Source organism: Rhagoletis pomonella, unplaced genomic scaffold (genome assembly GCF_013731165.1).
Source record: "Rhagoletis pomonella isolate Grant_MI unplaced genomic scaffold, Rhpom_1.0 Rhpom_scaffold_00001, whole genome shotgun sequence".
NCBI lineage: Eukaryota > Metazoa > Arthropoda > Insecta > Diptera > Tephritidae > Rhagoletis > Rhagoletis pomonella.
This window is the reverse complement of record NW_023458555.1, coordinates 88,522,245-88,535,558: the sequence shown is the minus strand read 5'-3', so window position 1 is coordinate 88,535,558 and position 13,314 is coordinate 88,522,245. Positions and strand designations below refer to the sequence as shown.

Below are 13,314 nucleotides of genomic sequence, written 5' to 3'. Positions count from 1 at the left end.
AGTCACCATCGGCTCTCTCTGCACTACCGGGAGTTACTAAAGTAGTCGCTTGCGTGATTTTTGCGCGCCCTCTGTCGTAGTTTTTCGCTATTCTACTTACGACTGGTTCGACTCTGCACTACCATGTGCACTACCACGGGTTAATAGAGTAGCTACTTACCTACGAGTCGGTGCAGTAGCGGTTCAAAAGTAGCGATTGACTCCAGCAGTACTGGAGGGTACACAATTTTGCGTCACCACGCGCCGTCGCGTAAAATTTTAAATATTTTTACATAACTACTTCGTACCACATGTTCGCTTCGTCTTCGTAAGCGAAATACACATTTCGGATATGGTGAAACCACTGATGATAATGCAGAAATTTTAACTGAAGATAAAACTCAAAACAATATTCTCTGTGTTATATGCTGCGAACAAGCCTTTAAAATTTGACTATAAGGCAGCCGAATGGCAGAAAATAAATCGAGAAAGCTGTTTTATTATTTCACCTATTTATTTCGCCATGGTTCCATGCAAACATTTTAAGGTTTCCCAGCAATGTTTTCAACATATTGAAAAGTATGCAGATAAAATTCATACAAAAGCGCTATGCCCAATTTGTTGAGCAGTTATTAAAGACGACTCTTTTCCTATATTTTGTTAGACTTTTCATAAGTTAGAATATTTTGTGAATATTACTTTCTTCATAGAATTCATCCCATCACATGTTTTGTTTAATTGTATTTTTGGAATAAACAAAGTTATTTTTCCTTCTGTCAGTAAACTGTTTTTGTTACAAATAGTATAAGCAATGGGAAATAAGGCAAAATTTGTTTTATTTACAACCTTTGTTGGAAATAAAGCAAAACTCAGATTTTCGAATTATTTCCTATTTAAAAGTGAAATAAAGCAAATTTTGCGTTATTTCCGATTGTGTTATTTCACCCCCCCATGACCAACTAGTCAGCCAACAATTTTTTTCCATGCAATCAACTGGTATTTTTAACATGCGGATGTCCTACGAGATGGCAATTGCCAGATTTCGGTCAGAAATATATACCAGTCTCATACTAGTTAAAAATAGATAGAAAAATCTCATATATGAATCAATGCGTTATATCTCTGGCACCTGTCTTGATCATGTTTTTTGGTGCTTTAGTTGTAATACATCCAGTCGAAATCTCAGACCATACGATGACCGGTTTAAAGATAAGTAAAGTTTGTCAGAACCGTAATACAAGAAGAATGGCTACTTCCAGCATAACTAAAACTTATTTTGCTTTTCTGAACGCAAGGCTGAGATTCGAGTCATGGGACAAGGTTTATGATGAGAACAACATATCCAAAGCATATAGCGTCTTTTTAGATATTCTAAAACAACATATAAAGGCTGCAAGCTATTTGTTTATCCCACGTAAATCTGAAATAAAATTAAAACCATGGATTAATAAGTGCAGTAACTTGCGGCCAATAATAAACTTCGTAGTCTTTATTGCGATTCAGGTAGGAAAATAAAAAAAAGGAGGCCGTTTGCAACGTGATAACTTTTATCGCAATAAGTTTACGTCCTCACAGAGTAACTCTAAAAAAGAATGAGATCTTATTTTGAATAGAAATTCTAAAACAAATGACACGACCATTGTTTTGAGTGACAATTAAGACACTTCCTGTAGTCAAATGTACTAGTTTGTAAACTACCTCACAACTAATATGAACCACATGCCCAACTAGTAAGCCAACTATCTTTTTTCCATGCAATCAACTAGTATTTTTAACATGGGGGTGTTCTACGAGATGGCAATTGTCAGATATACCAGTCTCATACTAGTTCAAAATAGGCAGAAAAATGCTAGTCCAATTATGGACCAAAACCACTACTTTGGGAGTCAAAAAATGAAATGAATTCATGAATATACAATAAAAAACTTTTGATTAAGTGCACTTTAATATATTACACATTTTTATTTAGCAGCATTAGATTTGCCAATATATAGTGTTAAATTTTTTGAGTATTAAAAGCAAAAATAAACACATAAATATTCCAAACTTTCGAACATAAATTTAAATGCATTTTTCATGAAATGTTATTAAAAGTAAAAGGTTTCAGGTACAATAAATACTATATTTTTATCTCTTTTAATAATATTGAATACGCAAAAGAAAACATTTTAGTTAAAAATAAAATGAATACTTTAGTTCATTTTTGAGTGAACTGAAATAGAAATAAAAGTGATCATAAAAATAAATTAAATTCATTAACTTTGCACATTTCAGTACATTCGTTTTAAAAATTTATAAAGGTAATAATTAATGTTTAAAATTTGAGATTTTGATAAGAATAAAATAAATAAATAATTCAAGCAGTTATTAAATATTCTTAATTTTTATCCATTGTTCGGCTTGTTGATTGATAATAGAAATTAACAAATAATTATATTAATCGTGTAATTAAAAAAAGTCAAAAATAATTGAAAATTATCAAAAATAACTAATTAATGATCTAATTAAAATTAATGATTTAATTAACACTTTTTTTAAGTAATTAATTATTAATCATAAAAAGGGTGGTAATATCGATATTTAATCATTAAACGGTTATCCAAAAAACATGCTTTAATAAATAATCATTATGAATATTAATCATTATTTAACAGGTCTGGTATAATTGAATACGTACTCGATTTAATGGTTTACAATATACCCAAATAAAAGTTATAATATTTTGTGTACTTTATTGTATTAAACTGTCGAAGTAAAATAAAACAGGGGATGAATAAATAGTTTTGTACTTGGTACAAGTCTGGTCATTTTCCAACTAGTTCGGTTTCAGTCAGGAAATTCTGGTTGTAAACTGGTATTTTTCCAGACTAGTATGGGGTTTCACTGCAGGGCACGTATACATACACGTACACATACATGCGTTTATAAACGCTGCAGGGAAGCTACCAGTTGTGAATTAGAATAATATCAGTTTGCCTTTCAGCCCAACTAGTTCACGTTCCATCCTTGTTAGCGACTGCTATTTTTAACAAGGCGATGTCCTACGAGATGTAAATTGTCAGGCTATGCATCGGCATCTACTAGTAGAAATACCAGTAGCATCATACCAGTTTATGAGGTCGTTTGCCAATCATCTCCCGTGAAAAGCATAAGTATGCCATTTTGCTCGCGGCGCTCCAACAGTCGCAATGGCCGACAGAGCAGAGCACTGGCGTGGTATTACTGAGGTCCGCGGTTCAATCCCTGGCGCAGGGAGAAGTTTTTTTATATATTCTTTTCAGACCATAACGATTATAAGAAATAAAATTAAATATTGCTCTATAATTATTACTGAACAATGGAAAAGTTGTTTTCATCTCGCGGGACGATTATGTTGAGATGTAAATTACTTCCGTCCTCTCATAATAATTATATGGGACTTTTACTTTTTTTTCGTCTCGCGGACGTTTATATCAAGACGGAAATAATTTAAGTCTTCTCATAATAATTATGTGGGACTTTTATTTCGTCTCGTCTCGTGAGACATTTATTTTAAGACTGAAATGATTTACATATTTTAATAATAATTTTATGCGGCTTTTATTTTTCTCGTCTCTCGTGACGTTTATTTCAAGATGACAATGATTTACGTCCCACGTTTTCTTTTAATAGAATCGGTGTATGTACAGCCGATTTCACGAAACTAAACGCAAATATCTCCGAGCTCCGAAAAAATATTGTCAAGGTAAAACTTATGTCAAAATATATCGTAGCCAGAACTTTATTTATAGAAACAGAAGTCCTGTGAGTTTAAAAAACGCCCAACATTGCGCGCCATATTTGAATGTATCTCGAAAAAACGCTGTATTTTCTTAAAGGATATTGACTACGCGATAAAAACCTAAGCCCCCTCCCTCACTGTGACCAAGCCTGAAGAAGATATCCCCTTTTCGCAGACCAAATAAAGACATTGGGGCTGATAGGTAACTCCTGTTGGTGCTGTTGAAAACAGCTTTGAAGGCGGAAAATAGATGGTGTCGATCTTTTCCCGCTGGTTGTTTGCAAGATTTGGCGTATTGGGAATGCCTGGTGTATTATGGATTTTCCAGGCCTGGAGCCACACTGATAAGGCACCATCAGTTCGTTGACGGTGGCCTTCAGCCTTTCACACAATACGCTCGACAATACTACGTTCAAATTGACGAGCTAAACTTGTTAAATGGGCTTGAACCAGTTAAATGAGCAAAATTTGTTCATAAACAAGTTAAATCGCATGCAATTGTTGTTGGAAAATTGAACCAGTTAAATCATTAAACTCGTTTGAAAACCAATTCGGCGCAGAGTTGTATCAGAAAGCTTTCTGCTCCGATCAATCAGAAAGACCCAAAAGCTTTCATTTGACACGCCAACGTTCAAAAAAATTATATTCTGAAAAATATTAAAAATTATCAAAAAATATTAAAATTGTATGCATGTCTGCCCGCCAAAAAAGGGGCCAAGGCCGTAATTAGTTATTTCCCAAGAGGTCTCATCGAACGCAGAGAAAAATAGTGCATACGAACTAAACATTTTGAAGTCTCTAAGTTATCCGTTTGCGTTAATATCATGAAGCAGACATTCGCACAAAACAAATTGAAACACAAAAACTTGATTTGGAATATTTTTTTTTTTGAATTTTTATTCGTAATCGAACAACCGTCAAAGTTAACTCCAAATGTTCAATGTGGACGATTGCGTTTTCCAAAAAGCTCTTTTTCATTTAACAAGTTAAATGGGGCCAATTTGAACGTAATATAAGAGCTTATAACCTGTCTTTAGAAGGCTGATTCCGCGGCAGTTGGCGCGAGTGGCAGGGTCGCCCTTATGGATTGGGCAGAGCATAGTTGAATTCCAGTCTTCGGGCTAGCGTTATTCTGCATAAGAGTTGGTGCATGCACATTATCAGCTCCTCGCCGCCGTACTTGAATAGTTTAGCTGGCAAGCTGTCAGCTCCCTCAGCTTTCTAATTTTTCAGCCGCGTAATTGCTATTGTCGGCCGCTGTAGTGTAGTGGTAAGCAGTGCCTGCTTCCACTCCGCAGCACCTGGGTTCAAACCCTGGTGAAAGCAACATCGCAAAAATATAGAAAAAATGTTTTTTCTTAACAGCGGTCGTCCCTCGGCAGGCAATGGCAAACCTCCGATTAGGGATGTGCCGGATAGAAATTTTGCCGGATAACCGGATTCCGGGTACCTAGTAAAAAACAAGAGCCGGATTCGGATATCCGATCGGATATCTGGTAAGCTGCTGCCCTTAGTAAATTTCACAATATTGTTATATTAGTTTCCCCGATTATCGATTAGAAATAGAGGAGAAACGTCAAAGACAAAAGATAAACAACAATGAATGCCGCTAAGCAAAAACGCGCGGTCGGTGTATTTTTATTTTAGATTAGGTTAGGTTACGGTGGTTGCCACTCTTATTTTAAAATGTTATGGATTTTCTAACTATTGTGCGTTCTTACATATCGTCACGCTTTCCGTATTGTAATGTTTCATTTTTGTCGTTTTTTCTGACATCAGTAGATCTAAGAGTAGGGTTGATGGTGAACTAATTCGAAAATATAAATCAGTTAGCATGGAAACCAATTGATGTGTCGGAGGTTTAACGTGAGTACTTGCCGAAGACGACCCACTCTCAAATCTCACGGCGCTCAAACACACACGGATCAAATCAATGTGAAGATCAGCACCCTGACTTGCGAGCGTCTGGGTGTCACTAACTATCTTGGTAGGGTTCGAGACCTATCGTAGCCTCTGCTGAGCTATGGGTCCGGCATCCGGTTGCAATGCAACTTCAAATCGAGCCAACAAATATCAACTCTACTCGCATTTGCGTATTGAGCGACAACCAACACGATACCCTACGTAGGACCGTACCCAATAACCGGCCATAGTAAATTCTGGGGGCTCCTATTCCCCGTGGTACCATAATAAAGTCTCTGGTCCCGGTCAGTGGTGACCATCAACCCACAGATTACTTTGCTCGTTTACGCCTCCTAAATACATCTCGGACAAAGTCCCCGAAATTTGTCGCTGTCCAACCGTTTTACCCCCATGCTGTCCACATTCCTCACGACCGTGTATTCCTGAAATTCACAGAGCACGTGTTCAACATCCTTAAAATCTGCTCCACGCTCATCCCTCAGATCCACGGTGGTTCCTCTTGTGCAAAAATGCATTAACAAGAACGTGCCCTGTTGAGACAAAACCCAAACTCTGACAAAGCCTGAATTCCGGATTCTCTCTCACAAACCCAATACTCGGAATGAATCGCTACGTGATACGACCATTGGGGCTACTGTCCCAAGGATCCTGGCACATACCGGCAAGTCTATCCTGCAGCAACCGTTTGCAAGTCACCGCCCGATATCCACTCCGTAAAATTCGATATTCCCACACCCCTTCTCAATCTGAAGGTCATAACTCCCGCTATGACCACCAGGTCAAGAGGGAGGCTCCACCATAAGCACCTGCAGTGCGTTCGTCGAAACAGTGCGACACACCGGTGGGCAAGCTTGCAACAATGTCCTTTGGCATGGTAGAAACTTCTGGCACCCCACAACAGACATAGCTGGCTCGTACCAAAAAGCGGACCCGAAAGTGGCACAAGCCACGAATAGGCCCCGATAAATAGTACGAACAGCACGTCGGCCGAAGTCCCAGTCACATCTGGGGATGCGACGTACCTGTCAAATAACACCAACCAGACGCTCTTTTAGGCGCACCAAGTTGGAAGCAAAGCTCATATGAAAAAGGCCGAACTCTAGTGAAAGCGAGCTCACCAGGATATTTGGCAATGCTTCGAGGAAATCGCCAACGGCTCTAAAGCTGATCCAGGTTTTGTAGTGATATAAATAGCCAAACGATGGGTAGACAATGGGTAGGCAGCGATTTAGAAAAGGTGAAATATTTACAGCTACCCTTTATAGCTAGAAAAGAAGATCCTTTAATTTGGTGGAAGAATAGTCGCAAACAATTTATAATTTTGTTTACACTGGCAATAAATAATCTCTGCCACCACCTTGCTTAGTGTACTCAAAAGGAGAGTTCCGTGCATCGGGTGGCATTTATGTTGAAAGCAGAAATAGGTTGAATATTTATAACTATAATTACTAATTAAATACTATTAGTTTTGATTATAAAAATGCAAAAAAAAAATCTGAACTCGATTTTTAAATTGAAACTTCTGCAACAGAAATCCGGAAATAAGGCGTGATTTTAGTTAGTATCCGGCCGGATAGGCGGATAACAGAAAAACGGCCGGACAAGCAGGATTCCGGATATCTATCGGATACCTAGCACATTCCTGCTTTAAATACTCCTCTGTGCGGCGACCAAAATCACACTCAAAAGTCTCTCATCAGGCCCCTCGTGATGTATGGCCAAGAAGCGTGTGCGACGACATATGAGGCGGGAGTGTTAGAGAGAAAGATTCTACGGAAAACGCGTGGCACTTTACTTACTTGTGACGGCAAGTACCCGAGGTGATCGAGCTCTCAGCTGTAGGAGTATTAAAACGACATTGGCACAGTTCTGCGATTTATAATACAGGAGCTATGCTGGCCAGGTCATGGCATACGAATGGATGCAAATGCTCCAGCCCTGCCAGTATTCGCTCCAGTACCCACTCGGGGTAGCAGAAGAGAAGGAAGACATTGTTTTCGTTGGAAAGATCATGGGAAGATAGATTTATATTACGCTCTCATTGAGCCACTTACTCGAGTTTAACGTTTTGAGTTTATGAACAACTGTCAAGTGTTCGCATTTGGGGGTGTGTAAGAAACTCAGAGTTTAATATGAAATTTTTTTATTTACTTTTTCTTTTTCTCATTTAGTCTGTTCGCGGACTACAGGATTTAACACACACACATAAGTCTAGAGTATCAACCGTTTAGCTATAAAAAAAACACGAAATGAGAATCGATCGATAGAACTGTTTACGCTGATTTCAACGATATCAAAATATTTGTGGCAAAAAAACACACCAGTAAAAGAGGTTAAAGTTCAACTTTTCTATTTCTTATGTGTTAATATCTCGGAAACTACTTAAAAGATTATGCTCATTTCAACGTAATTTTAATACCTTTTATGCGACGTATTTACGATAACCAGTTATAAAATAAATTGTGTATAAACGCCATTTAAAAAATAAATAAATTTTTTTTAGTATTTCTGGACTAAAAATATAAAGAAGTATACAAGTTATATACATAGATGAAAGACAAATTAATTACCTTTATTTCGACGTCATTCGTTTTTTAATAGGTTATGTTGTTCAGAAGATATTAATATTTAAAAAATCAAAAAATTGAACTTTAACTATTGATATCTTCTTTATATTTTACTTCCGCCAGATAATTTTGGTAGGGTTGATCATCACAAAAAGTTCTATCGAGCCATATTTTTGTCTTTTGCATAGCTAGATTTTTGAAATCAGCACAAGAAGTTGTATCGAGCCATATTATTGATTTTTGCATAGCTAGATTGTTGATATTCTACACTTATGTGCACGGAACGACCTCGGACTATTTCTGATAAAATCCTGCAGTACGGGAACAGACTAACTGTCGGTAATACCATGTTCTTACCGACAACGAGAACACTTTGAAAACGAGTTTTGGGATGGTGGGCTGAAGACTGTTCACACCGGCTGTTAGCGTTTTCGTTGACATTTCTTACATCCTCTGATTACAATTTCGCTACGCCAAAACCAAACCAAAATGATTTTCCCTCATTTTCTTTTCATTAGCAACCTCTTACTTTCATTCTTATATTACTTTGGCCAGCCAATTAACAATAAATCCTAAATGGCGTATTAAATATGAAAAATATGACTTCCACTTCGATAAATAATCGAAAAACTAGTGAAGACACCGATTGGAATGAGTGGAACGTGAGTTTTCAAGTAGTTTTCAGCGAAAACTGGTTTTCGTTTGACAGATTTTACATGGACGAAAACACAAGTTTTAGGTCGAAAACCAGTTTTAGCAACGAAAACATGTTTTCGATGTCGGTCAGAACATGGCATAAGTTGGTTGCAGGTTTTGATTATCAAAGATACAAACCAAATTCGGCCAGAAAAAAGGGTTGCATTCGCATAAACTCCAAATAAAAGTGGTGTTTAAGGAGAGTTTAACGAAATTGTTTGTAAGGTAAACTCCGAGTTTAAGAGTAGAGTTAAGCGTTAAACTCCAAAATGGCCCAAAAACTCGAGCTTGTGGCTCAATGAGAACGCTTTATAATCCGAACTAGGTGTTTCTGATTTGCACCAGCTATCTGAAAGGACTACTTGTGTGCTATAATGTGCTTGAGAAAAAGCAATTAAGCGGTTATACCACCAATCAAGAAGAAGAAGAAGAATATTCTACAATAAATTCCAATACCCAAATCCTTCATATGAGTTATTATCGGAAAAGAGTTGATCTGCTGACACTGGCATATTGGCCAACAACCCAGTCAAAACCCGCGTTATATACGCTTTGTACTACAAAAAGTTTATGTAAGAAATTCAAAAACTTTCCATCATTTAACATAGGGCTCCTGGAGAAATCTAACGCATAATCGTTTTCCATGTGAGCAGTTTTCTCTTTCTTTTACATAGAATTCGCTATTATATTATCCCATTTGTTATTGTTTCTTTTCAATCAAATATTAATATGCGATTAATAACGTGTTATATAACGCAAGGAACGGCATATATGTATCGCTAATAAGTAAATCTGTTGGTTTTTATTGTAAATGTATGGGAGAATACGCTCCCAGCATAAACCAAATTGGGGAACCACTTTTCGAGAGTAACCGCTTACCTTTTAATTTACAGAACGCATTATTTTAACATTTGCATGTCATTGGAGGTAATGCAATGGATAAGCGAAAATTGTCTTGAGGCGACTTGTATTGTGTTAATCCTTTGATACAGAAATAAGTACTTCCCAAAAAGTTTAAAGCTTTTGCTGGGTTAGGTTGGTCTTGCTGGCTAGTGATTCTCACACACACAATCTCACTATTATGCTGACTACAATTTGCCCTGCCGATCGTTTTTACTTTCCGAGCTAGCCTTGCGATCTGTGCACGCGTTGGCAGGCGAAGTCCCTCTCGACGCATATGTGCATTCATAACTAGCTGATTAAATAAAAGATACAAAAGTAAATGAAAGGGTTTCCCAGTAAAATTTCAACAAAAAAATACTAAGTACATAAACATTTAACTCCCATTTACACTTAAATTCCCCGCAGAAGAAGAAATCTAGTCGGTCAACATTTGATTAGATGTGTTAACTTACCTGACCAATTTGATCCATAAGTTTGTATTGGTTTAGTTGTAAAAAGCTCCCTGATTGCTCTATTGAAACACGACGAGATTCTCTTAAAGGAGGTCGACGTCTATTACTTCGAGGACTATAATAGGGATTTGTATACGGAGTATAAGGTGGATTTGAATATATTGAACGCGATTCAAGACACTGGTGTTTCGATGTAATAAAGTGGCTAAGAGAATTAACTGAGCATTCATTTGCATTTGACGTTGATTTCTCCATAGTAGGGTATGATTGACTTAAGCGTTGTCTGAACTACTGCGCTGTTATCACATTTGCATTTAGACGGTTATGAAGTTCACCTGAAAGGAAATCACATTTATCAAAACAAAAATATTACAAATGGTTAAAAGCTAAGTGTAAATATGTACTTGAGGTAGATTTTTGGTGTCGATTCAATTTCCTAAAGTATATACATATGTATACACTATTAACATGTTTATATAAACAAATAAGATGCTTTCACTGGTTGCACTTTAGCGTTGGCACTTTTCTACGATCGTAGTAAACTTATGGGCGTCTGAGCAACACCATATGCAACATAAATAGGCAAACCCGGTCAAATTTTCACATAAACGAAGAGTAACGATTCTAGAGTTAGCCTTAAGCGCTTGGTTGTACTAACATTACAGTGCAGGGCATGTGAAGGAGGGGTGTAATTATAATCCGCATAGAGCGCATAATCTCCCAAAATCAGCTGTTCAGTGTAATCAGTTAGTCAGTTCCAGTACTCCATGATTTAGTTGGGAATATATAACCGAAGAACGCGTATTCCTAGCCTAAATAAAATCGGCATTACAGTTAGTTGCTGCTTTTTGTCATAACTTTTAATGGAATAGCAGCAACTAACTTTATAATCGACTTTATTTGGACTATGAATATGCCCCAATGTATGTATCCGAACAACTTCACAGGAAATTGCGCAGATCTGATGAAGTACTCATGTTACGCGTAGGTGTAACCAGCGCTTTAACCGGATGTCGCTAGCAGAGAGAAATATCCAATGTTTGAGAAGGATACGAAGTTGCGCAAAGAGTTAACAATTCCCAAGCATAGACTTAAAATGCGGCTCAACAGAGGCAAAAATTTAGTTCGCCTTATTGAAATTTTTCTTAGAAATCAAACAATACATTCTCGAAGAAAGTAAATGTTCACTTACTATTGACAAAAGTACTGAGGTAAGCTGTAAAAAGTGTTTAGTTATATTCAAAGGAGCAAGTGGTGAAGGATTTCGGCTGGAGCGGAGCTTTGTTGTGCTGGTTATTCTCACAACTCAAAGAAAAGTTAAGGTTAAGTGCAAAGATATCACAAAACTTACCGTCAATGAAAAGCGGCAAAAATATTTACTGAATTTTATTCAAAAGATTAGTTGCAAAACTGGTTTTTATTAAAATATTTTGATATCTTGTTTGCAGCGGTGCCATGAACTGAAAAATTAAGTAGAAATTTTAAAATCAAAAACTGCTTTAATTTTAACAAAACTGCTTTGCTTTCAGCTCTAAAGCGCTTCTGAAAAAGCTTGCTGTATGAACACTTTCAAACAGAACGTGCTCGTCTACGTTGCATTCCGGACACAGAGGTGAATCAACCAAGCCAAAGCTGTTCAATACTTACGGAAGCAGCTGTGGCCAGTTAAAAACTGCGTTAAGTGGAAGTATAAGTCCCAATGCTTTCTGTTCACCCATTTTCCAATACTAGGGATGAGGGTTTATGTCCACCTTCTATCTGTTGAGTTTTCCCAATGCACCTACCATTCTCTCATCGATTCACCCTTTTCCTGTGCGGTAATTGCCAGAACATCAGCATCGCCTTACTTCCTTCTGTGGTAAACTCTCGCTCTTTCTACGGTTGATAAGTCGATAGGGTCATACCAGCAATTAACATTGCTGCATCGTCCGACTTCATCTTATACGCACTCTGAGAGCACTGAGTCTGTATACAGCCTAGTACGGTTTTTTGTAGACCTTCACTTCCAAAGATTTTGCAAAGATTGGGGCCGCACATAGTAATACCGTTTCCAGTAGTGCGCGTTTACCGCCCCTAGGGCCGCCGACGTTAGGCAGCATTCTTGATAGCACTCCGTATACCTTTCATGCTTTTTGGGTCATGTTTTCTGCGTGTTGACCAGAGCTGAGCTTTTCGTCTATTATCACCCCCAGGTATTTTAGCTGGCGTGAGGATTGGGTTGCGGTATCAGGTTTTTTTGCTGCTACTTATGACGATCGCCTCCGTTTTTTCAGCTGCGATAGATAAACATACGCTTTCCAGATATTTTATCACCGCTTTGATCGCGGTGTTTGCCTTCTTTGACCCCTTGAATTTGCCTAGCTGCTACTAGTAACGCGATGTCATCCGCAAACCCAACAATGTCTGCTCCGTCCGGAAACGGTAGTCGCAGCACGCAGTGTTTCTACTGTATGGAGTCAGGCGGAAAAAAGTCATGGTGACATGGGCCTAGAGAAGAAAAGCAAAAGTCATAAATACAGAAAGATCATTTACTCACCCCCCTCTCCACGAACGGTGCATTTCCAAAAAAAAAACTGGAATCGGTGCGATACTGACTCATAAATTTAGTTGCCTTTGGCGCAGCCCATTAAAGAAAGTGTTTCTTTTTCACCTGTATTCAATTCTTTAAGTGTCGCGGCATATTTATTTATTTATTTTATATATTTAAATAAATAAAATAAATAAATAAATCGGACCATAAATGAAGTTTTTCGGAACAACTCCACTCCTACCCCACCTACTGAAAAAACAAACAAAATGCGCACCTCCCCTTTGAAATACCTTTCGAACAAAAGAAGAATCATTCAAATTGGTTGAGAAACATAGGAGCAGTAGGGAGGAATAAATTTGTATGGGATTTCGTTAGCGTATTAATATATAGATAGTAGATGGTGAAACCAAAGCAGGCATTCATAGGCTTATATGCAAATTGAAATAAATCGGCTCAGGAGCCACCTATCGGGTCCATTTTGACGTAGAATACGTCTTACCTTAT

The 13,314-nt window shown here is 37.6% G+C and overlaps 1 protein-coding gene and 1 long non-coding RNA gene across 3 annotated transcripts in view; one reads left to right on the top strand and one right to left on the bottom strand.

Moving 5' to 3' along the window:
* Positions 1-12,755, bottom strand: part of LOC118748584 (calcium/calmodulin-dependent protein kinase kinase 2-like) — a 42,002-nt gene extending 29,247 nt beyond the window's left edge. Inside the window, exons 1-3 of one of the 2 annotated variants that reach the window (XM_036483127.1) lie at positions 11,928-12,755; positions 10,281-10,615; positions 9,026-10,120 (exon numbers count right to left, since the gene is read on the bottom strand). In XM_036483127.1, coding sequence (XP_036339020.1) covers positions 9,830-10,120; positions 10,281-10,535 — 546 coding nt within the window. In that variant the 5' untranslated portion in view covers positions 10,536-10,615; positions 11,928-12,755 and the 3' untranslated portion in view covers positions 9,026-9,829. Of the gene's footprint in view, positions 1-9,025; positions 10,121-10,280; positions 10,616-11,927 lie in introns of those variants that run through there. The other variant, XM_036483135.1, reaches the window with a different exon arrangement.
* LOC118748637 lies at positions 3,265-9,362 on the top strand. The gene is made up of 3 exons (XR_004994071.1): positions 3,265-3,351; positions 4,099-4,101; positions 9,351-9,362. It is a non-coding gene; the product is annotated as an uncharacterized LOC118748637 (long non-coding RNA).
* Positions 12,756-13,314: the final 559 nt, after the last annotated feature.